At 42.2% G+C, this 24,862-nt stretch overlaps 1 protein-coding gene across 1 annotated transcript; it reads left to right on the forward strand.

Annotated features, from left to right (window-relative positions):
* Nucleotides 1-535: 535 nt before the first annotated feature.
* Nucleotides 536-14,965, forward strand: ACTR8 (actin related protein 8; the record flags this gene model as incomplete). The annotated part of the gene is given in 7 exon segments (XM_078769046.1): nt 536-668; nt 860-1,013; nt 1,173-1,268; nt 1,517-1,657; nt 5,134-5,401; nt 6,273-6,436; nt 11,980-14,965. Coding segments are annotated over 7 exon segments (1,100 nt in total), but the record flags the coding sequence as incomplete, so codon positions are not given.
* Between the last annotated feature and the right edge of the window lie 9,897 nt (nt 14,966-24,862).

Genomic DNA, 24,862 nt, shown 5'->3' on the forward strand with positions numbered 1-24,862 from the left:
CTCCCTCCGCTCCCCCTCCCTTTCCCCCCTCCCCCTCCCCCTACCCTTACCCCCCTTCTCCCTCCACCCTACCCTCTCCCCTTCCCCACTCCCCTTTCCCCCCTACCCCTTCCTTTCCGCCCTACCCCTTCCTTCTGCCCTCCCCTCCCCCTCCCTCTCCCTTCCCCCCACCCCCTCCCTCTCCCTTCCCCCCTCCCTCCTCCCCTCCCCCCTCTCCTCCCCTCTGTTCCCCTCCTCTCCCCTTCCCCCTTCCCTCCCCTCCCCTGCCCGGCAATGCTGGGTACTTCTGCTAGTAAATAAATACACACCTCACTTCCCAATGTTGGTTAACACAATTCTTTCGACTTTCAGTTGATAAATATCCATTATTGAACTTGCCTGCCGACATAGATTAACACAAGCATTCAGGAAGACATGCATTCCATCGTGTTGATGATCACACACTAATATCAATAATCTGGTCTCAAAGAAGTTATTGGCATTAGCTTTTGTATTGTGCTTTGTGTCCAATTATCGACTCTCGACTCTCACACAGGTGTGATAGTCCAGCAGGAATCGGTGTGCGCCACGTTTGGCTGTGGGCTCAGCTGCGCCTGTGTGGTGGATATCGGCGATCAGAAGATGAGTGTGTGCTGTGTGGAGGACGGGATTTCACACCGCAACACTCGGTAGGCAAGCTGCCATGGGATGCTTTTGTGGAAGGCATCCGCAGTGCACCACGCTTGCTCGAACCATGGACCTTAGCACCTCGTGCTTCTCATTCAAATTGCATTTACTCTTCTAATTTCTCTAATAATGGTGTACAGGTCGCAAAGTGAATGAGAGTGGTTGTGTGTGGTGGTTGGACATGCGGTGGCAGGCTGTGGTTGGAATACGGAGGAGCGGATGTGACACGATGTTTCTACTGGCTGATGGAACGCTCGGGTTTCCCTTTCACCAAATGCCAACTTGGAAATCGCCATCATGGCCTCCTGCTCCAGCAACTTAAAGAAAGCTTCTGTCATTTACATCAGGTGTGCAACAACATATACTGATGGCATACTGTCGACAGTAGACAATTGCAGCAACCGCATTGTGTTTTGCTGTCTCGCGTTAACACAATCACTATAAATATCACAACATTAACCTTTTTCCTTGTCAGTGACCATTTTGATCGTTCTTTCCTCAAGTAGGACATATCTGGGATTCAGGACCATGAATTCAAGCTCAGGCTCCCGGATTCTCTACCTTTGCTATACCGACTTAAACTGGGAGACGAGAAGTTGCAGGTTGGTTCACACGGCCTGGTTCGTCTCTGTTATCGGTGTCTGACTTATGCACAAACAGGAAGTGATCAAATTCCCTGGTTTACCATTTGGTATGGTAAAAGTAAAAGGTTGCTATGTTTTGGTGATTTGAGGAGCTCCCTCACCATATGGCCTTTAAAAGGAGACCCCGCTCGAGATCTTAGTATGTGCATGGTGCATACACACCTGTTTGATTCATTTGGATGTTGATGAAGTACATCTTATTTCAGGCACCGATGGCTTTCTTCTATCCTGCGTCGTTCGGCATAGTCGGACAGAGAATGACCCTTTTACAGCAAAGATCGCAGGGAGACCCAGAAGATCCTCATGATGAACATTACCTCATGGCTACACAGAGCAAGCAGGAGCAGGTAATCTGTGCGACCTATGAAAGTGAAAATGAATGCAATGTATAATTTCGCTTGTTGTTTGAGATGGATTGTAGGGGGTTGAGGGGTAGGTGGGGAAGCATCTTTATCTTTGTTGTTCTTTCCTTCTACCTTGCTTTATATTTCCTCTCGTTACATATTCCCCCATTCTCTACATATTCATATACCAAGGTTTTTTTTTTTTTTTTTTTTTTTTTGTATACAACATCGAAGGTCGTGTAAGAGCTAACTTGAATCACAAAAAAACAAACGAACACACAAAACATACAATAAAGGGAGCGGGAAACAAGATGGGGAGAGAGAGGGAAGCACACAAGTACAACAGCAGAGAACAGGGACATCGGAAGATCTGTGGGAGGGAGAGGGCTTGGGGGGAGTAGGCATGGCAAGGGGAGTGGGGGGTATAAAACACATTGACACTGCTAGAACTTCCAGGAAAGAAGTCGGTATTTCATAAAAAGTGGATCTTGGGGTGAATTAACCGGGGTAGAAGAGATCAAGGTTTTGGATGGGGGAAGATAAGGGATGGTGGTGAAGAGATGTTTTAAAGACCTGGAGGGAGGAGTGGGATTGAAGAGAGTGAGGGAGTTTGTTGTTCCAGAGGTGGGAGTAAAGAGGAATGAAGGAGTGAAGGTGAGCAGAGAGTCTTGATTTTGGCAGTTTCACCATAAGAGGGTTGCAGGCAGATCTTGTGCGACATGTAGGAATATTTGCGGGACAGAGCACAGGTAGAGCTGGGGGAGCTAGGTCGGATAGGAGTCTGTAGAAGACAGAAAGACCACCTACCAGCCTGCGGTGAGTGAGTGAAAGGCCCTTGGAGTTTGCTTCATCGCGGGAGATTCCAATGATTCTGAAATGGTGCTCTTTTGCTAGATCTGGCTCCAGCCATTGGGGAAAAGAAAATAAACACGATGTCATGCAGAGCACGATACTTGCAAAATACACCCTCCCCCCCCCCCCCCCCCAAAAGATTGCCATGGATACATCAAATTGCCAATTTCATTAAGATTAAAAAATTGACGATCTTAATCAAAGCTCGGTTCAATCAGATTAAAATTGATGATTTTTAGCTCACCTGGAACGAAGTTCAGGGGAGCTTAGGCGATGGCGCATCAGTCTGTCCATCCGTGAACACTTGAAACTTCTCCGAAACGGCTGATGTATTGAGACCAAATTTGGCACAAATTATATTTGTTGTGTTGTGTCAAGTTTGTTCACGGAATTAGCAAAAATCGAGGTCTAAGGGGGCTTACCGGGGTCAGAGTGGGTCCAGGTTTGACCCCCCAAAATAGGAATTTCCTCTTTCCTCTGAAACTACACACACTATTTCGATGAAACCTGACCACAACCTTCACCACCCGTGATGTACCAAAGTTTGTTCACGGCATTAAAAACATAGGGGCCCCCCAAAATAGATATTTTTTTGTTTGCTTGTTTGATTGCTTGAAGCCTTTTGGTTATGTTAGTATGATTCTACATGCTACATGCTTTCTTCCATCTAGCAAGCATTGAAATTGGTTTAAAATGCCTTTAGTCAGTGCAGTATACTGTTTATTCTACCAGGTGAGTGCCGGGGGTATTGCCCCTATGTTTCAGATGAAAATTCATGATTTTAGAAGTTTGACATTGAGTTGACCTTTTGACTTTAAATAGTTGGCTTCCCAAATCAGCGATACACTATGCAATTGCTGTTTAATTTTCAAGTTGATAGGATGAAAATTGATGACTTTAAAAGTTTGACCTTGAGTTGACTTTCGACCTTAAAAAATAGTTGGTTTCCCAATTCAGTGAGGCACTATGAAAATGCTGTTAAATTTTCAAGTCAATCGGATGCAAATTGACAGTTTTTCAGATGAAAATTGATGATTTTGGAAGTTTGACCTTGTGTTGACCTTTGACATTTTGACCTCAAATAGTTGGTTTACCAATTTAGTGACAATATACAAATGCTGCTCAATGTTCAAGTCCATTGGATGAAAAATGACAATTTTAGAAATTTCACCTTCAGGTGACCTTTGACCTCAATCAATAGGCTTCTCAATTGTGATGACCTCTACAACTTGGTGAGGTGTCATGACAATCGGTTCAGAATGCTGACCTGTAGGTGAGTGACAGACAGACAAACCAACAAGAAGACGTCATACAGAGCATGATACTTGCAAAATCTACCCCCCCCCCCCCCCCCGGTTGCAATTGATCCAGCAAATTGTCCATTTCATCAAGATCAAAATTGATGATCTTGATCAAAGCTCGGGTCAATAGGATGAAAATTGATGATTTTTAGATGAAAATTGATGATTTTAGAAGTTTGACCTAGAGTTGACCTTTGACCTCAAATAGTTGCTTTTCCAATTCAGTGAGGCAATATGCAAATGCTATTCTATTTTCAAGTCAATCGGATGAAAATTGACGGTTTTTCAGATAAAAATTGATTATTTTAGAAATTTCACCTTGAGTTGACCTTAGACCTTTTGACCTAAAAAAAAGTGTTTTCCAATTTAGTGACTCTATATACAAATACTGTTCAATTTTGAGTCGATTGGATTAAAAATGGCGATTTTAGAAATTTGACCTCCAGATGACCTTTGACCTCAATCAATAGGCTTCTCAGTTGTGACAACCTCTACAACTTGGTGAAGTTTCATGAAGATCGGTTGAAAATTGTGACCTATAGGCGACTGACATACAGCTCACGGTGCATTGGGTGGTGACAGACAGAATAACGCACAAGACCAACCAATATACTTGAAAAATCTTCGATTTTGCAAGTAACAAACAGACAGAATGAAAAATCACTCATCGAGCAAGACTTGGCAAAAGAGAACAAAGTAGAATGGCGCTCGGTCGAGCATCCTTTTGACCTCACAAATAATTGGTGGTTGAATTATGTGACCTGATATCCAAATAATCTTCAAATTAAGTTAATCAGATGAAAATTGAGGATTACAGAAATTTGGCCTGTGTTGACCTTTTGGCCTATGTTGACCTTGTGACCTATGTTGACCTCAAAAATAGTTGGTTGAATTCAATTAGCTGATATGTAAATCCTATTCAAATTTCAAGTCAATCAGATGAAAATTGAGGATTTTAGAAATTTGAAGAAAGGTGCTTCACCTTTGGCCTATGTTGACCTTTTGACCTTATAACCTCAAAAATATACAGGATTTTGTTGGACCACAAACTATCATTTGTTGAAGTTTTGTAAGGATAGGTTTCAAATTGTGACCTGTAGGCAAGTATAAGTGAGCAGACAGAGAAACACACACACAAACCGGAGTGATCAACATACTTGTCAAAAACTTTTTTTTTGCCAAGTAATAACAAACGCAACTGACCAATATACTTGAAAAATCTTCAATTTGTAATAGCTGTAAATGTAATAGCTGAAAGTGTCACCCAATGGTGAGGAGGTGTAATTTAATTTGGGTTTTTGTATCTATTTTGACTTGCTCATGAAGGCAGCCAAGGCGGTGGCCGAGCGGCGAGCCCAGGCCAAGCATGCGGCTCTGGACACTGAGACGGGAGGACCAGAGGCAACCGAGCGACCGAGCCTTTCCGGATCGTACGGCGAGGCCCCGGCGCATGGCTCTGCGGATGTGTCACTACCTCATGGCGAACACGATGAAACCGCACCCTCCGTGGTTTCGCGCAAGCTCTCCTCCCCGCAGTTTGAGGGCAAAGCTCTGGGGATTGACAAGGCCATTCTGCACAGCATTGAGTGTTGTGGTAAGTGACCGAACTCTGTCCAGTTTAGCAAGAGACCCATCATTGTTTATTGCAGATTGTTGTTGTGGTAGAACTATAACATGTGGTCACATTCAAAATGGTAGAACACCTTCCACAAAGCAAAAGTGGTTGAATAACACATCCCTGATTGAGGATTCTATTAAATATTTTAAGGGGAGTCAACAGAAAAGGAATGGTGGTGGGAATACGTGGAAGTTGGGTGTACATGCATAAGGGACCAGAGAGAAAACGTGGGAGAGGGCTCTTGGGAGACATCATTGGGACATCTTGGGTACATCATTGGGAAGAATGGAAGATTATGTGGAATGGTGGTGAGCTGCAACGGAGAGTAGGGGTGGAGAGCTGTAGATAGGTTCCATACCTGAGAGGCTGAGTTCTGACAAAAATTGAGTCATCAAGCGCTGGATGACTTTGAAATATAGAACCGCACGTTAAGTGCTTCGGAACACAGTGCGTTGGGCTTTCTGCTGGATCCCCACACAGCGTTAATAACTCGTGGATATAAAATGGTCTACATTTGTAAACACCAAAATAAGGGTTCCAAGCTTCCGCATGCGATGGAAGTGGGTTGGTTGCTGCTGGTCTATAAAAATGTATGCATGAGCTCGCTGGTTCTCTTTGCTTGATAAAGCTTGTGGATCACGAGGGAAACGTCACCTGAGGCTGGCCCTGCCCTGTCCTGTTTGTACCAAATTGGATAGTGGGTTGAGTTGTATTCAGTATGTGTCTATCATGATAGCACAAGTTTATGTAAATTGACATTCATTTTGGAGCCTTATTTAGGCCTCGTATGATATCCTAGAGTTATGCACACTCACCTGAGTTGCTGAATCCGTGTGCACCATTGTAGTCTCAGAGGAGACCAAGAAGAAGATGTACAGCACGATCCTGGTGGTCGGTGGTGGTCTTCTTTTCCCTGGTGCACAGCAGTTCCTCCAGTACCGGATTCTCAATAAAATGCCGCCCTCCTTCCGCAGGCTTATTGACACGCTGGATGTGATCACCAAGCCAAAGGTGAATTTATTTGATGTCATACACTTGATCGAATTGATAAAGGTAAAGTTGTTTTTTTTAAATTCCTGCAGTTTCTGTACTTGACTGTGCTGTATAACACGGGGCTGTACATAACCCTGTATTGAATGCTTGCCTGCATTTACGGACCCTATTTAAGATTATTACGGACACAGAGTGTCAATTCTTTTTGACGAGATGGATTTTCATGCGGAAATAGAGTTGAACATTTGTGTGATCCTGTTGCATGTAATTCCCACATTGTCAGGGTGGTGGCTCTGTCTCACGTTTTATCTGAGGGTCATCCCAAACATTCTTCCCCATCGTCCCATTTTTATACAAAAGTCACATGATGCGGACACCTTGAATTTGATACATGAATGCAAGGCTCATAAAGGGGTTGGTACTTTAATCGCACGCAGGACAAGGATGTTGGTAGACTTCTTTTATTTATTTATTTTTCTTTGGAGGAGTGAGACCTTTGGAAGAGCAAGGTAGAACGTGACAGTATGACAAACGTTAAGGGAATGAATGAACAGGAAAAGAGGGAGGAGGGGAGGAAACACTGAAACTAACAAGATGGTTGGGTTAATAAAGATTAATGGGGGTAAAAAACATCAAGGTGAGAATTGGGGAGAAGAGATGGAGGTGCACAAGTCCTGAACGGAACAGTGAGACGGAGCAACCTCTGGAAGGCATTTCCATGGACGGGAGAAGTGAGGAACAAGCATTCTGAGTATTGCGCTGCAATACATGTCCCCCTACCGGCAGTCTGTCGTCCGGAAAACTGTTGGGGAAATTAGCAAAGTTCAAAGTGCCATAACTTTGTCAAAAATGATCGAAACGTCGTGAAGTTCGAACTTAATCTGAAACTTATCATGAGGAAACCATGTACCAAGTTTGAAATCATTAGCATTAAGAGTTTAGAAAAAAAGTCCGGAAAACTGTTCTTTGCGTGACGGACGGACGGAGGGACGGAGTGCAAACCTATAGTCCCCTCCAGTGTACACCGGTAGGGGACTAATAAAAGAGTTGAGGTGTACAGTCAGCCTGGGATTTTCGAAGCTTATCCAGAAGGGGGTCACTGGAAGAACATGTGTATCTTGGAGTCAAAGGACACAAGAAACAACGTTAGAGAATGGAAGGTAGAAAACAGACTTGCCTGCGATGAGTGCAACAGACCTTGTGCTTCGACCTCACCAGGGGAGATTGCAATAATTTTGAGAGCTTTGCATTCCATTGAATCATGGAGAAATTAATATGATGCTGGCATCTTTGTCGATTGTGAGTATCTCTGATTTACCAAGGAACAACTTGGATTGACGGTGACTTGAATGCACTTTTAGGCGAATCACAGAGACTTTACAAAGCAACGAACAGAAAGACACAACAAATGGGATTTGGACGTGGATCCTAAGTCCTGTTCGCATCAGAAACTAGAACAGCAATCAGTAGAGAGCATACCTTCGCCGCGCCAGGTGAACAGTTTACGTTTTGTATCCCAGAGTAGACCAGAAAATCACAATACAGAATCACGATTAATCAAAATCATCCGTCCTCAGCTTTTTGAGATATCTTGCTATGTATCGTTAAATTTGGCCCTGTCTCCCAATGGTGAAGAATCATTTAAAAATTATACTAGCCGGATCCAAATCTGGATCTTCACTAAAATTGAATCAATTCTTCCTTGTCACACACGCAACCTGCCCACAAAATTTCGTGCAAATCCGTCCGTAACCTTTTTTAGATATCCTGCTTTATGTTTGTTTTAACCCCATCACTCAATGGTGAAGAATCACTAAAAAAAAAAAAATAACATATCCGAATCCATATTCAGATCTTCACCAAAATCGATTCTATGTGTCCTTGTCGCACACCCAACCTGTCCACCCAGTTTTGTCCAAATCCGTCCACAACTTTTTGAGATATCCTGCTATGTATAGTTTTTGGCCCCATCTCCCCATGGTGAAGAATCACTTAAAAAATTATACTAGCCGGATCCAAATCTGGATCTTCACCAAAATCTAATCATTTTGTCCTTGTCATATATTCACATATGCTACCCCCCTGCCAAATTTCGTCCGAATCCGTCCACATCTTTTTGAGATATCTTATTCACAGACAAACAGACAGACAGGGGTGAAAACATAACCTCCATCCACCTTTGGTGGCAGAGGTAACTAGAACGGCACTTGGTAGAGAGCCTCCACCATGCTGAACAGTTTGTTTTGTATCCACTGATCGGTCTGATCTGGATCTGGACCTGAACTAAAATCTAATCGGCTTGTTCTTGCCACTTACCCAACTCATGCACCTAGTTTTGTCCGAATCCGTCCACAATTTTTTGAGATATTGTGATATATATCGTTTTTGGCCTGATCTCCCAATGGTGAGTAATCACAACAAGACCGATTGTCTATCAATGGCATAGCCGGGCTTCTTTGATACTTTAGTTGAAGAGGGTGGTATGACCTGGGTGTGGATATCAGTTAGCAGTTAGCAAATAAAGCAAGTATAAAAAAAAAAAATTGATTTCAGGCATCGATGGACAGCCGGTCCGTGAGTGACTCGGGTTAAAAAAAAGAAAAAACTGGCGAATGGCAAATGATGAACCAATAAATTCCACATTCCTGTGCCACCTTCAGTCGAACGTCAGTCATTGACAGCGGGTTCGTGAAGGACTTGGACAAAAAAAAAACGTACCCAGTCTGAATTTTGCCATATTCAGTCAATGGTGAAACTGCAAATGGGGAATCCATGAATGTCACGGATGGAAACCCTTACGTCATTTCCTAATGCCGCTTTAAACTCAATATCTCTATATTGTTATGTCGGTTGGGTTGGCATATATAGATTTAGGTAGATCTGAATAGGTATCATGCTTTGTCTGTCGAGTTAGAACAATCTTGATGTAATAAGTCCTGTTAGCCCGGTTTGTCGGATCAAGTGTGTACCTGTGATCATACGACGATGATCCGGTGATAGGTAGACGAGGGATTAAGCTAATTCCCCTGTGTGTCAGACCTGGTGATCATCCCTTTGTCGTGTATGGCAGCACATCACATACATTAGCTAGATCCATTAGTGCACCACAGTAATTAATTCCCCCGCCATCACAATGACTGACCGAAAAGACCGACAGCAAGCGGCCGCACAGTGGTACACCATGGCGATCAAACATTGACCAGGCGGGCTGAGAGACACGCCCAGGGAGGCTTGTGGTTGACAGGAGGGGGAGGGGCGAGCAACAACCGGAGCACCGATTGGAGAGTAGGGAGGATGCAGAACGTGCCACACGATGACGTGATATAAAAGACGCTCGGCCAATCAGTGCGGAGAGCGCGAACGAACTACCAACAAGATACGCACTGGTTGGAGGAGAGGCGCCAGTGACGTAAGAAGGCGCGAAAAGGTGAGGTGTAAACGAGGCACTGGTTGTTCGAGGGAGAGAGCTGACGTCGGGCGCCAAGCGATAAAACCACTGGCTTGCCGGCATTTTGCCCTTCTCGCTTTGGCTTCTGCCCTTCTCGGACCTCCCTTCTGCCCTTGCCTTTCGCTCTGTTTGGACCTTTCTTCCTTTGCCATCCGCGAATTTGCCTGCTTGACGACAGACGTTGGAGCAACGTTGGAGCGCCATCGATTCGACTCCCTGGCATCCACGTACGAGCGAGGATTGCCGCTGGAGCAGACGAGACCGGGGCGAGCGGGTGGTTTGGGGCCTAGCAGCGCGCGGACGAGGCGGACGGAGGCCTGCTTCGCGCCAACCGGAGCCGCGTTGGACGACGGAGCTGCACAACCAGACGATTCCTGACGGACACCACATCCAGACATATAAGCACAAACGCGCAAACAACGGTTCCTTTGATTCATCCTTCCATTGTGCGTATTTGAAGTCTGTGAGTGGGATCCCAATCTAAGATTTAGTTATCGTCGCGTCCTTTGTTATCGGGTTCCGTTAATAAATTTTCCTTTTGTTCATCTTATATCCGTTTTGGTTGAGTTATTGATTTTCAGGTTGAAGACATCGGACCGTGAAGGTAAGCGGCATTCTTCATTTCGTCTCGCGTATGATCCGCCATCAATTGGAAACGCCTTGAAGTAAGCTCGATTCCATCCGTGGACGCTCTGTCTTAACTGAGAGCCATCCACACGACAATATTTTCATTCCAAACAGCATCATTCATCATTCCAATCACTAATTAATACTATGGTGTTTATAAAGTCACTATCTATTTAGTGACCCGTTTTTTTTTCTCTGAAATAGATAGACTTTATAAGCACCATGTGTATAAAAATATAATGTTGAATCACGATTCTATTGAGATATTATTAAACCAGCGAACCGTCATCTGTTCACTTTCAGATTCAGGAGCAAGGTCCATGCCGATCGCATTTAAATATCATCATTGTATTGAGGAATTTCTGAAACCTCCTACCTACCTTACAACACCCACTCGGACCCCAAAACGTTCCACAGAAGGTTATTATATTTCCTTTTAGTAAAACATGCAACTGTAATGGTTAATAAATGCTGTCCCCATCATGTGACCAGATCCTCAGTTCTGATTGGTGGACATTGGGAGGGACAAACATGCATGCACTGGATGGACAGGCAAACGCTGTTCCAGATGGCATTGCTTTACGGGCTACCCCATTAAAAATATATATTGTGTCTGGATCCAGATCCTCACCAAAATCTAAATGATACCTCCTTGAAACCCAACCTGTACACCAAATTTAATCTGTATTTGTCCATTACTTTTTGAGATATCCTGCTCACAGACAGACAAACAGTGGAAAAAACACAACCTACATCCACCTTCAGTGGCGGAAGTAACAAATGCAACACGGGCAACAATACAAAAACGATTTTATCGCAATATTGTCCAAAGAAGGTTTGAATTTGATGTGGAGTTTTATTTTCAAACGGTAGAGTAAGGTGTGCAGCTCAGAATTCTGGGGCTTTTAATGTCAGTGGTGTTTTTAATCTAACAGCCCAAGTCAGTTGTTTCCAGCTTTAGTGCTTGTGCTGAGAATCAAGAAGGCATAAAGCGAAACAATGAAGTGTGTTGAGCAGACTAATAGTGGAATTTTTGGCAAACTATAACGGAAAGCTTCGAGATTTACAGTCAAAATGGCTGCACAGTATAGTGGGGATTTCTTGGTGAGGCAGTCCGTATTCTGCTGGTGCAAAAAGCATGCGGTGGGATCCACACAAAGGGTGGAGCGACTGTGGTTGTAAAGTCCGGGTGGAAATTAAATTCCCGTCATAATTCTACATCAAGTTGATTTATACAAAACGAATGGAAGGTTTACTCTTCAATTTAATTATCAATGTTTGCTTGTAAAATGCCAATGCTTCCGGAGAGTACTGTTGTTGTTTATAGGCCATTTGAGGAGTTTATAATGTTGAAGAATTGTTGAGGTTGTTCTCAACAATGAAGGTTTTGGAATACTCGTAGTACCGATGGATTACCATTGTAATACACGTTACATGGGTATGTTGGGGATGCAAAAACTGATGTGTACCAATCCACCACGGACAGGACATGGATCCACGACAGACTGTCTGGAAGGGTGGAGCTGTACTTGCTTGCCTTGACACCACCCAGGAGCTGTGGATCCATCAACGGGAGTGGACACGTTTCGGCGTCCGTTTGCTCCGAGAACGAGCACCCTTCTTATGGTGAAGACTGCGGGGGTTGCATCACTTGTACATATAGTCTGTAATAAAGTGTGTATTGGCAGACAACCCGGTGAACACAGTTTTGGCGTAGACGCCTGTTTGCTAACTTTGCCACTACTGTCCTTTCTGGAGCAATGGACACGGCAGAACGATTGAATGGAACCACCTTTAGAGGCCATTTTCCCCCGCAGAGCAGGGGTTGGCCTTTTTTGGGCACCATGGTCCCCTTTTGAAGCAATGTTTTATGGCCGGATGCCCTTCCTGCCGCCAACCCTGTTAGTCGCCTCTTGCGACACAGGGAATTACCAGTGCACTGGTTCTCAATTTGCCGACCTCAGAAGGATGACGGGCTGAGTCAACCCCCAGGTGTTAATTCAGCGATCAACCGGGATTCAAACCCAGGATCCTAGCATCCCAGGCCAGCACCCTAACCGCTAAGCCAACACCAGGCTCACAATGATTTAATGATGGTTTAATGGGTTTGAGATTATTTACTTTTGCCCCGACTTTAAGGATATAGCAGGGGAAGGTCATTTAGACCTGAGCTTGAGTAGTTATGCTTGAGGTCCCTTACCTCCACCCCTCAAGTCATGCTGTCAGAAATAGGGGTGAGAAAAAGTTTGTGAACCTTTTTAGAATCTTCTGTATTTCTGCAAAATGTGACCTAAAAAGTGATTAGATCTTTATCTAAGTCCTAATAATAGATAGAGAACCTGATTAAACAAATACCACACAAAAAATACTTTTAAATTTATTTATTGAACAAAATGATGCAACGTTCAATTTATTGGTCGAAAAAAAATTATGTGAACCTTCACTTTCAGTGACTGGTGGCACCCTCGAGAGCAACAATAACTAAATGTTTCCTGTAACTCTTGATCAGTGCTGCACATCGGCTTGGAGGAATGTTGGTCCATTCCTCCTTACAGAACTGCTTAAACTCCGAGATATTTGTGGGTTTTCCTGCATGAAATGCTCACTTCCAGTTCTGCCACAACATTCAATTGGGTTAAGGTCTGGACTTTGACTAGGCCATTCCACAACACAAAATTTATTCTGCTTCAGCCATTTTGTTGTAGATTCACTTGTGTGTTTAGGATAATTGTCTTGCTGCATGACCCACTTTGTTGAGCTTCAGCTAATTGACGGATGCCCTGACATTCTCCTGTATAATTTACTGGTCCAATCCGGAATTCATGTTTCCATAAACGATGGCAAGCCGGCCAGGTCCTTATGCAGCAAGGCAGCCCCAAGCCATGATACTCCCAACATCACCACGCTTCACAGTTGGGATGAGGTTCTTATGTTGGAATGCGGTGTTTGGTTTTCACCAAATGTAACGTTTCTTATTTAATGCAAAAAATACCCACTTTTGACTCATCGGATCACAGAACATTCTTCCAATAGCCTGCTGGATCATCCAGGTGGTCTTTGACAAACTTGAGACGGGCGGCAATGTTCTCCTTGTCGAGCAGTTGTTTCCTCCTTGGTATCTCCCCATGCACACCATTCTTGTTTAGTGTTTTCCTGATGGTGGACTCATGACCACTGACATGAGCCAATGCTAGAGAGGCCTGGAGATCCGAAGACGTTACCCTGGGGTTCTTTGTGACCTGGATTATTGTACGCCTTGCTCTTGGAGTGATGTTCGTTGGACGGCCGCTCCTGGAAAGAGTAACCATGGTGTTGAATTTTCTCCATTTCTACACTATCTACCTGACAGTGGATTGGTGGAACCCAACATCTTTAGAAATGGTTTTGTAACTCTTTCCAGACCCGATGAGCATCGACAACTCTTTTTCTGAGGTCCTTATAAATCCCTTTTAATCGGGGCATGACACACTTCCACAAACCCGTGTGGCGAAGACCAGACTCTGATGGTGACAAAGAAAGTTATTCTGCCTCCACCCCCGAAGGTACAACAACAACAACAACAACGTGCATTTTAAAGGCCATTTTCCCTACAAGAGCGGGGGTTAGCCTTGCGGTCCCCATGACAATCTTCTCCATTTTGCCCTATTTTCTGCATCTCTCCTTGTTAACCCCCTTGCACGCATTTCTTCTTCCACCATCTTTAGCCAAGTCTTTCTCGGTCTTCCCTGTCCTCTACTTCCTTCTACATTCATTTCCATCACTCTTCTCAACCAGTCACTTTCATCTTTCCTCAACACATGATCAAACCATCGCAATCTGTTTCTCTTCACAGGCTCTATTCCCATCATCTTTCGCAATTCATCATTTGTCTTCCTCTCTCTCAACGATACTCCACACATCCACCGAACCATTCGCATTTCCACCCTTTCCAACCTTCCTTGCTGCTCTACGTTCATTACCCATGTCTCGCTCCCATAAATCATAACACTTCTCACACATGCAGCATACACCTTTCCCTTCAGCTTCAACGACACTCCCATCATCAGGAGTTGAGCTAATTAACCCCTTTTATTGAGCTAATTAATGTCGAGGTTCACGTACGTTTTCCAGCAGAGAAATTGAATGTTGCATTATTTTGCTCAATAAATAAATTAAAAAGTAGATTTTCTTTGTGAGCTATTTCTTTAATCGGGTTCTCTATCTATTATTAGGACATGGATAAAGATCTGATCACATTTTAGGTCAAATTTATGCAGAAATACAGAAAATTCTAAAGGGTTCACACTTTCTCACCACTGTATTTGTGCAGGCCGGGCTGTTTGCTGTCCGCAGCGGATAAAGATCTGCAAGCCCGTGTTTTACCCTCAAAAATGTATATTCATGATAAAAAATGGTGTTCCATCTCATTTCTTTCACATATCTCCTCGTCTCTTCCTGACGTATTCGTTAATAATAAAAGTTTTTATTTTGAACATTGTGACTGTGCATAGTTTCTCAGCAAACATCGAGCTTTACAATGGGCACCAGTTGTGACTTCCTGCCCTTTTAGATCTAGTGTTTTATAAACAATTCATCTTTTGGTTGATGAACAAATCTATTACCAAGAGGTATTTGTGTGTGCATGTGTCATACTTCATTCTAAAGGATTTCTGCAGTCGTTGGGTAATACAAATTGTATTATCTTTGGAAAGCTAATAGTCGATTTACTTAGAACAAAAATTTGTGTCTGCTCAATCACAAAGATTAATGTTTTTAAAGCCTCTTTCTGGTGTCAAAGAAGAAGTGGGAATGAGGGCTTCATGTAGCAGTTCAAAGGGTAAGATTTATTATTCTACCACACCAGGAAACCTTTATGAGGACATGGGAGGAGCACACAAAATTATATCTAATAATATTTCTTGAAGCAAAATAAAAGTACATGGAAAAGATCCTTTTTACCGACGCCACCAAAGGTGGATGGAGGTTATGTTTTAACCCCTATCTGTCTCGCTGTTTGTCCATTTGTGAACAAAATATCTCAAATTTGTGGATGGATTTGGACAAAACTTGGTGAACGGGTTGTGTGTGTGTGTGTGTGTGTGTGTGTGTGTGTGTGTGTGTGTGTGTGTGTGTGTGTGTGTGTGTGTGTGTGTGTGTGTGTGTGTGTGTGTGTGTGTGTGTGTGTGTGTGTGTGTGTGTGTGTGTGTGTGTGTGTGTGTGTGTGACAAGGACGATTCGATTGGATTTTGGTGAAGATCTGAATATGGATTCGGTTATGAGTCATTTAATTTTTTAAGTGATTCTTCAACATTGGGAGATTGGGCCAAAAACTATATAGCAGGATATCTCAAAAAGTTGTGGACGGATGATTTTGATGAAATGTGATTCTGTGTTGTGATTTTCTGGTCGACTCTGGGATACAATACGTAAACTGTTCACCTGGCGGAGGTATGCTCTCTACTGAGTGCCGTTCTAGTTTCGCATGTTTCAATTCATCTTACAACCTCGTTGACACCAACAGATAGACATACAATATATTTGAAGTACAAAATGCTGTCTTTTTATAAAACCGGTCAACGAAGCGACGTTACGCGTGCCGAGCAATAATAAAATTAACTTTTGAAACTTTCTGGGTATGGCGGCAACACTCGCTATCAGGAAAGCTTGTCGGCCCCAACTGTTCAAACCTTCTTTTCATGCTGTTCAGTTGATAAACCTGAAAATAGTTTTTGTTTTTTTTCGAAGATATTTACTTGCATTGATCATTTCACTGAAAACGAAAGTGATAGACCATGTTTTGGTATGGGGTTATTATGCAGAGGTTGCTTTAGATTTTTCTTTTTCATGATTATTAGATACCTCCCGGTTTGTTCACCATGATGTCTGACGGTCCGAGCGGGGTGCGTTTCGGGGTTTTTTCCATTCCTTTATCCTGCCCCTGTTGTACTGATCTGTAATGGCATGTCAAGCTTCGTTGTACCTTGACCGCGTTGTTAACCCGGTGGCAGGGGTTATCGCATTGATTTGTGACGAGGAAAGCACAACTTCACCTTCAACTGGCCATTGCTTTGGTTTTGCGTTTTATCTCCACGGCAGAAAAATTTATACTCTTTATTTGCTGTTTTTGGATTATTTTCAAATGGTTAAATCTACTAATACAAATTGAGGGCTGTGTTTGAGTTATGCTATGACATGGTTGGTCTTGGTCTGCATCTAAAATTCCATTTTAAATTCGACCATGAAGCGAGACCTTGGGGTGCTTTATTGCTGTTTTATGCAAATGCAATACAGGGATGATAGGGGCTACGCCTCGGCTGGGTTTGAATCTCGACCGAGCTCTAAACTATCATTGGTATTTCGCAGCACAGGGTGATTCATCGATGTGTGTGCCATCCCTCGGATTGACATGAAACTGGGATCCCAGCTGCCAATACTGGTGGACGGTGGACATTAAATATCCCACGGTGTATTTTGTGAAGAGTAGGCGAGTTATCTCGTGCATCCTGAACAAATTACAAATTCCTGCCTTGACTCATTGCTGGGAAGAACCTGGTGTTGGCTTAGCGGTTAGGGTGCCGGCTTGGGATCCTAGGCTCCTGGGTTCGAATCCCGGTCGATCGCTGAATTAACGCCAGGGGGGGGGGGGGGACGGGGACTCAGCCTGTCATCTTTCCGAGGTCGGCAAATTGAGTACCAGCTTGCTGGGATGAATGATCCCGGTGTGTACCCCGGTTTAGAATAGGTACACCGTATCCCTGCGCATCGTAAGAGGCGACTAAGGGTTGGCGTCAGGAAGGGCATCCGGCCATAAAAACATTGCCTCAAACAGGGAACCATGATTGTCATGGGGTCCGCAAGGCTAACCCCTGCTCTAGCGGGGAAAATGGCCTTAAAACGATCATTCATTCATTCATTGCTGAGAAGGCAATGGCAAATTGCTGCCTTTACCAAACCACTCGGCAAAACCAATCCACCATGGGCAACCAAACCGCCCAGCCCAAGCAATCCGCCTGGCACAACCAATCTGCCCGGCACAACCAAACCGCCCAGCCCAAGCAAATCCGCCTGGCACAACCAACCCGCCCGGCACAACCAACCTGCCCAGCACAACAAAACCACCGAGAAAAAAACAAACAGCCCGACACAACCAAACCACCCAGAAAAAAAAACCGCCCTGTAATAATAAGTAATCAACTCTGTTTAATATGACCTCAAGTTCAAGGTAATGTGATCAACTCTGTTTAATATGACCTCAAGTTCAAGGTAAAGTGATCAACTCTGTTTAATATGACCTCAAGTTCAAGGTAATGTAATCAACTATATTTAATATGACCTCAAGTTCAAGGTAAAGTGATCAACTCTGTTTAATATGACCTCAAGTTCAAGGTAATGTAATCAACTATATTTAATATGACCTCAAGTTCAAGGTAAAGTGATCAACTATATTTAATATGACCTCAAGTTCAAGGTAAAGTGATCAACTCTGTTTAATATGACCTCAAGTTCAAGGTAATGTAATCAACTCTGTTCAATATGACCTCAAGTTCAAGGTAATGTGATTAACTCTGTTTAATATGACCTCAAGTTTAAGGTAATGTGATCAACTCTGTTTAATATGACCTCAAGTTCAAGGTAATGTAATCAACTCTGTTCAATATGACCTCAAGTTCAAGGTAATGTGATCAACTCTGTTTAATATGACCTCAAGTTCAAGGTAATGTGATCAACTCTGTTTAAAATGACCAAGTTCAAGGTAAAGTTATCAACTCTGTTTGATATGACCAAGTTCAAGGTAAAGTTATCAACTCTGTTCAATATGACCTCAAGTTCAAGGTAATGTAATCAACTCTGTTTAATATGACCTCAAGTTCAAGGTAATGTGATCAACTCTGTTTAATATGACCTCAAGTTCAAGGTAATGTAATCAACTATATTTAATATGACCTCAAGTTCAAGGTAATGTGATCAACTCTGTTTAATATGACCTCAAGTTCAAGGTAATGTGATCAACTCTGTTTAATATGACCTCAAGTTCAAGGTAATGTGATCAACTCTGTTTAATATGACCTCAAGTTCAAGGTAAAGTGATCAACTCTGTTTAATATGACCTCAAGTTCAAGGTAATGTAATCAACTATATTTAATATGACCTCAAGTTCAAGGTAATGTGATTAACTCTGTTTAATATGACCTCAAGTTCAAGGTAATGTGATTAACTCTGTTTAATATGACCTCAAGTTCAAGGTAATGTAATCAACTATATTTAATATGACCTCAAGTTCAAGGTAATGTGATTAACTCTGTTTAATATGACCTCAAGTTCAAGGTAATGTGATTAACTCTGTTTAATATGACCTCAAGTTCAAGGTAATGTAATCAACTATATTTAATATGACCTCAAGTTCAAGGTAATGTGATTAACTCTGTTTAATATGACCTCAAGTTCAAGGTAATGTAATCAACTATATTTAATATGACCTCAAGTTCAAGGTAATGTAATCAACTCTGTTTAATATGACCTCAAGTTCAAGGTAATGTGATTAACTCTGTTTAATATGACCTCAAGTTTAAGGTAATGTGATCAACTCTGTTTAATATGACCTCAAGTTCAAGGTAATGTGATTAACTCTGTTCAATATGACCTCAAGTTCAAGGTAATGTGATCAACTCTGTTTAATATGACCTCAAGTTCAAGGTAATGTGATCAACTCTGTTTAAAATGACCAAGTTCAAGGTAAAGTTATCAACTCTGTTTGATATGACCAAGTTCAAGGTAAAGTTATCAACTCTGTTCAATATGACCTCAAGTTCAAGGTAATGTAATCAACTCTGTTTAATATGACCTCAAGTTCAAGGTAATGTAATCAACTCCGTTTAATATGACCTCAAGTTCAAGGTAATGGAATCAACTCTGTTTAATATGACCTCACGTTCAAGGTAATGTAATCAACTATATTTAATATGACCTCAAGTTCAAGGTAATGTAATCAACTCTGTTTAATATGACCTCAAGTTCAAGGTAATGTAATCAACTATATTTAATATGACCTCAAGTTCAAGGTAATGTAATCAACTCTGTTTAATATGACCTCAAGTTCAAGGTAATGTAATCAACTATATTTAATATGACCTCAAGTTCAAGGTAATGTAATCAACTCTGTTTAATATGACCTCAAGTTCAAGGTAATGTGATTAAATCTGTTTAATATGACCTCAAGTTCAAGGTAATGTGATTAACTCTGTTTAATATGACCTCAAGTTCAAGGTAATGTAATCAACTATATTTAATATGACCTCAAGTTCAAGGTAATGTAATCAACTATATTTAATATGACCTCAAGTTCAAGGTAATGTGATTAAATCTGTTTAATATGACCTCAAGTTCAAGGTAATGTAATCAACTCTGTTTAATATGACCTCAAGTTCAAGGTAATGTAATCAACTCTGTTCAATATGACCTCAAGTTCAAGGTAATGTGATTAACTCTGTTTAATATGACCTCAAGTTCAAGGTAATGTAATCAACTATATTTAATATGACCTCAAGTTCAAGGTAATGTGATTAAATCTGTTTAATATGACCTCAAGTTCAAGGTAATGTAATCAACTCTGTTCAATATGACCTCAAGTTCAAGGTAATGTGATTAAATCTGTTTAATATGACCTCAAGTTCAAGGTAATGTAATCAACTCTGTTTAATATGACCTCAAGTTCAAGGTAATGTAATCAACTATATTTAATATGACCTCAAGTTCAAGGTAATGTAATCAACTCTGTTCAATATGACTTCAAGTTCAAGGTAATGTTATCAACTCTGTTTAATATGACCTCAAGTTCAAGGTAATGTAATTAACTCTGTTTAATATGACCTCAAGTTCAAGGTAATGTAATCAACTATATTTAATATGACCAAGTTCAAGGTAATGGAATCAACTCTGTTTAATATGACTTCAAGTTCAAGGTAATGTAATCAACTATATTTAATATGACCAAGTTCAAGGTAATGGAATCAACTCTGTTTAATATGACCTCACGTTCAAGGTAATGTAATCAACTCTGTTTAATATGACCTCAAGTTCAAGGTAATGTAATCAACTCTGTTTAATATGACCTCAAGTTCAAGGTAATGTGATTAACTCTGTTTAATATGACCTCAAGTTCAAGGTAATGCTGTTAGTAAGTTGCTGTCACAGGTTTCCATGAGCCAGCCTCGCAACAGTTACCTTTAAAATGAAGCCACCACTTCAATGGGTGAATGTTTGAACTGCTTCCAATCCAAAATGGAGGGAGAGGGACAGTTTGCCCACTTTAAGAGGTGTACGTAATTGACAGGTACGAAGGTAAATCCAAGCGGAAATTCAATTCCCAAATCCTCAATTTGGGTCCAGGTTTGTTCCGCCAACTCGCTTCCATTGCCATCCATTTTAAACTACCATCTTGACATCTGCTATTGTGGTTTCGGTCTGTCCGTCCATCCGTTGTTGGGTTGTTCTGTCACCACGAGAACTTGTGAACCACTGAACGGATTTCAGGCAAACTTGGCACAACTTTAGAATGCACTACAACGATTAACTGAGTACATGTTGGGTTCAAAAGGTTAAAGGGCACGTAGACTTTAATTTAAAATCATTTTGTTTCGACTGATAACTTGCAAACCACTGAAGACATGTCGAGCAAACGTGGCACAAGTATAGATTTTCATACAAATATGAGCTGATTCAACTTTTGGGTTGAAAAGAAAAGGTCAAAGGTCATTTTAAAATAATTTTGCAGATTCGAGTTGGAAGCATTTGATAGTTTGTTTTCTCTCTCTCATCTGACATATAATTTTTTCTTTAATTTCTTTATTCTTTCTAATTTTTTAATTTTTTTATTCTTTCTAATTTTTTAAATTTTTTAATTCTTTCTAATTTTTATATACTCGTGTGTGTATATATATATATACAGACTTGGCATTTAATATGGAATATTTTTTTGTGGGGGTGAACTTACTTTTCAAGATGTCTTAGAACCAAAAGTTCATTGGAATTATGTTGAAATTATTCTAGATTTTGTTAATGTGACCTTTAAAAGAAACAAAAACCACATTTGACATTTCGAAACAAATAAATTGATCCTTGAAAGTGATGTAAACTGATATCGAACTCAATTCATGGACAGTACTGTGTTAAACAGTACAGTACGTTTTCCAGAAGTATCTCTTTATTTTTCACATTAGCCAAATTTGTTTTTAACAAAAACCAAAGTTAAATTACGACTGGGATTACGGACAGTATAATTACAGTTCAGTACTTCGTGTAACCCCCACGAGCATTCAGGAGAGCACGTACACGTTGAGGCATGCTGTTCACGAGATTTGCCAAGGTTTGGACAGGAATCGCTTGCCATGCAGTGACAATAGCCTGCTGCAATTCACGCACAGAGTTCGGCTGCTGGTCCAAGTGGTCGATTTGACGCGTTAATTCTGCCCACAAGTTCTCTATTGGATTCATATCCACGGACATGGTAGGCCACTCCATATGCTCTGCACCACGGTCAGCAAGAAAGTGTTGGATCATGCGAGCACGATGAGTCCGTGCATTGTCATCTTGGAAGACAAAGTTTCTTCGAAAGGCTGCACGAGCAAATGGAAGCAATGTTTCTTCCAGAAAGGCCCTGTACTTGAACTGGTTCAGGTTTCCATTCAGAACAACCAGGTCAGTTTTGCCCCCTGCATGAAAAGCAGCCCAAATGGTCACCCCACCACCTCCAGCTTGGACTCTTGGCACTATACAATCTTTGTTGTAGGCTTCATGCACTTGTCTGCTCACTCGGACGCGGCCATCTTGACGATAGACCAGAAATCTAGACTCGTCACTGAAGATCACGTGATTCCAGTGTCCTGGCTGCCATTGACGATGCTCTCTGGCCCACTGCAATCGGCGCTGGCGGTGTTGTCTGGTCAGGCGTGGCTTTCTCAGGGGACGCCTGGCACGATAGCCTGCTTGAACCAGTCGTTGGTTGACTAGCCTTCTGGATACAGGCACATTTGTCAGTTGCTGCCACTCAGCCCGAAGCTGATTAGCTGACTTGGTACGGCCATTGCGGACTAACCGGTGCAGCTGCCGATCATCCCTCCTTTTGGTTCTGCGGGGACGTCCTGGCCTTGGTATTGGAGTAGGGACACCCCTCTGAGCATTTCGTTTCAGGATCTTTGACACCTGACCTTGAGTGATGCCATACTGCCGAGCAATAGCACGCTGCTTCATGCCGTAATTTCGTAAAGCCACCACTCCATGACAAACAGCATTGTCGAGTTGACGGACCATCTCCAGAGGAAGCGGCAATAACTTTTGGAGACGTGCAGCAGTTGTTTTCCACTAATACAGAACGCAACAACCCTTGTATACCCGACTGTGAAGCCAATCATCAAATGCACCTGTCCGTACATTTTGCCACGCCACCTGTGATATAATCCTGTTGTTGACTTCTTGCTGTGACAGACAATCAGTGACATGGTTCTTTTAACAAATAAATCACCAAAGTGTAAAAGAAACTCACCAGATTGATATACTGAGTTAAGAAAGTAAACCCAAGTCAAGAAAAAAAAAATATTCCATATTAAATGCCAAGTCTGTATATATATATATATATATATACACACAGATTTAATTGTAATTTATGCACATGACCTCAGCATCTTGTCATAGGGTCAGTGTGATTCTTTGGTTAATATATATATTTTTCGGGAAGTGGTGCGTTGGTCAATGGGAGTTACATGTTGCATACGGATGTATGATGGCTCAAAAATGGTTTGGTTGCACCAGAGTGGAAAGATTAGTTTATGAGGACATATCCCTGGCATGAATTATGTAGATAAATGTTGTTACCTTGGTGATATGATTGCTGCAGGTGCTGGTGCAGAGGCAGCAGTGATTACAATAACTAGTGCGATACCCGTGCTACTTGCGGGTGGGAGGCCAGAAGCAAACAGGCAATGCAGATATGGCGAATGCTAAAGCATGAAACCAATAAATTTCACATTCCTGTAGCACCTTCAGTCGCACATCAGACATGGACAGCAAGTTCGTGAAGGCCTTCCATGAAAAACGTTCCCGTTCACAAACAAACGGGTATGTTCACGAATAGAAAATCGATCGTGGGACCGTGGCGAATCTGTATATGGCGATCCGTGAAGCACACGTTCAGAAAGTAGAATCCATCACGGCATGTCGTCATTCACTTGAACTCGATATCTCTTTTTTCATTCCGAACAACGTAACTCCAATCACAAATTAATCACAAAATAAACCTTCAACAACATTGTTAATGTTTCCTTCATTGTAAAAACTACCAAGTCAACAGTTAAAAGGATTTTGAGCTGATAGGTGTCATGACCTTGGCAGGATCGACGGAAACAGCGATCTGTTGGCTTATACACTGCCCAAATAGCTATGTGGAGTTCTCTCATGTAGAGATTAAATTCATGTCATTTGAACTTTGGCCGAGGTCATTATTTACTTTTAATGATGTTTATATACGAATCAAAAAGAAGATAATTGGTTTTGGGTCGTCCTTTCCGCATATCTCGTGGGATTGTGAGTTGGGGAGACGGCCGTGATGGCGGGGAGGGAGTTGGTATTCTCTCAAGCAGGGATTCAACCCATGTCCTTATAAAAGGTCTTTGTCCGAGGTCACCGGGTCCGATCGGTGCAGCCGTTAGTGCGGCACCCAGGAAAATAACGTTATGCGGGAGTCCAAACCTGAAAATGCTGGAGGCCAAAGCTGAAATTGGAAAAACAATATAGCCTATTTTACTCCAGGAGCTCCCAGGATTACCCACCCAAAATGTCGTTGCGATCGGTTCAGCCACTTTTGCGGTACCTGGGGACGGACGGACATTTGGTGAATGATAGTAAGATTAGAAGTGGTTGGAGGAAGTTTTGGGGGTTGTTACCCCTATTGACATCAAGGGTGATCCACCAAATGGAAAACCTTGTGAAGCTCGCGTTCGAAGCGCGATGTTGTATGGCAGTGAAACCTGTGCGATCAAAAAGGAGGACGAGCGAAGTGTGAACGAAATAAAATGGGAATGGTGAGATGGATACAGACGCAGCGACCTCAAATCCGAGACCAGTTGATGCTTAGTAGACCATTTCGGCTGCGTATGAAACAGCAACAACAACTGTCCTGTGCCAGTTCCAGCCATTGCCCACCAAGTTTAACAACAATGTCCACTGCACGTGTATACATTTCCGTGGGTACCTGGGTCATTGCGCTACCTGCCAAATGAGACTTTAGTGAGACTACAGTACACCTCATGTAGGTACGTTGTGCACCTAAAATGTACCTGCCGTTGATGCACTTTGGAACGAGTTTTAGTTTTCTTTTTCTAAGCCATGGGCAGGTTGTC

This window comes from Myxine glutinosa, unplaced genomic scaffold (assembly GCF_964187855.1).
Source record: "Myxine glutinosa unplaced genomic scaffold, kmMyxGlut1.1 SCAFFOLD_1013, whole genome shotgun sequence".
NCBI classification, from domain to species: Eukaryota; Metazoa; Chordata; class Myxini; order Myxiniformes; family Myxinidae; genus Myxine; species Myxine glutinosa.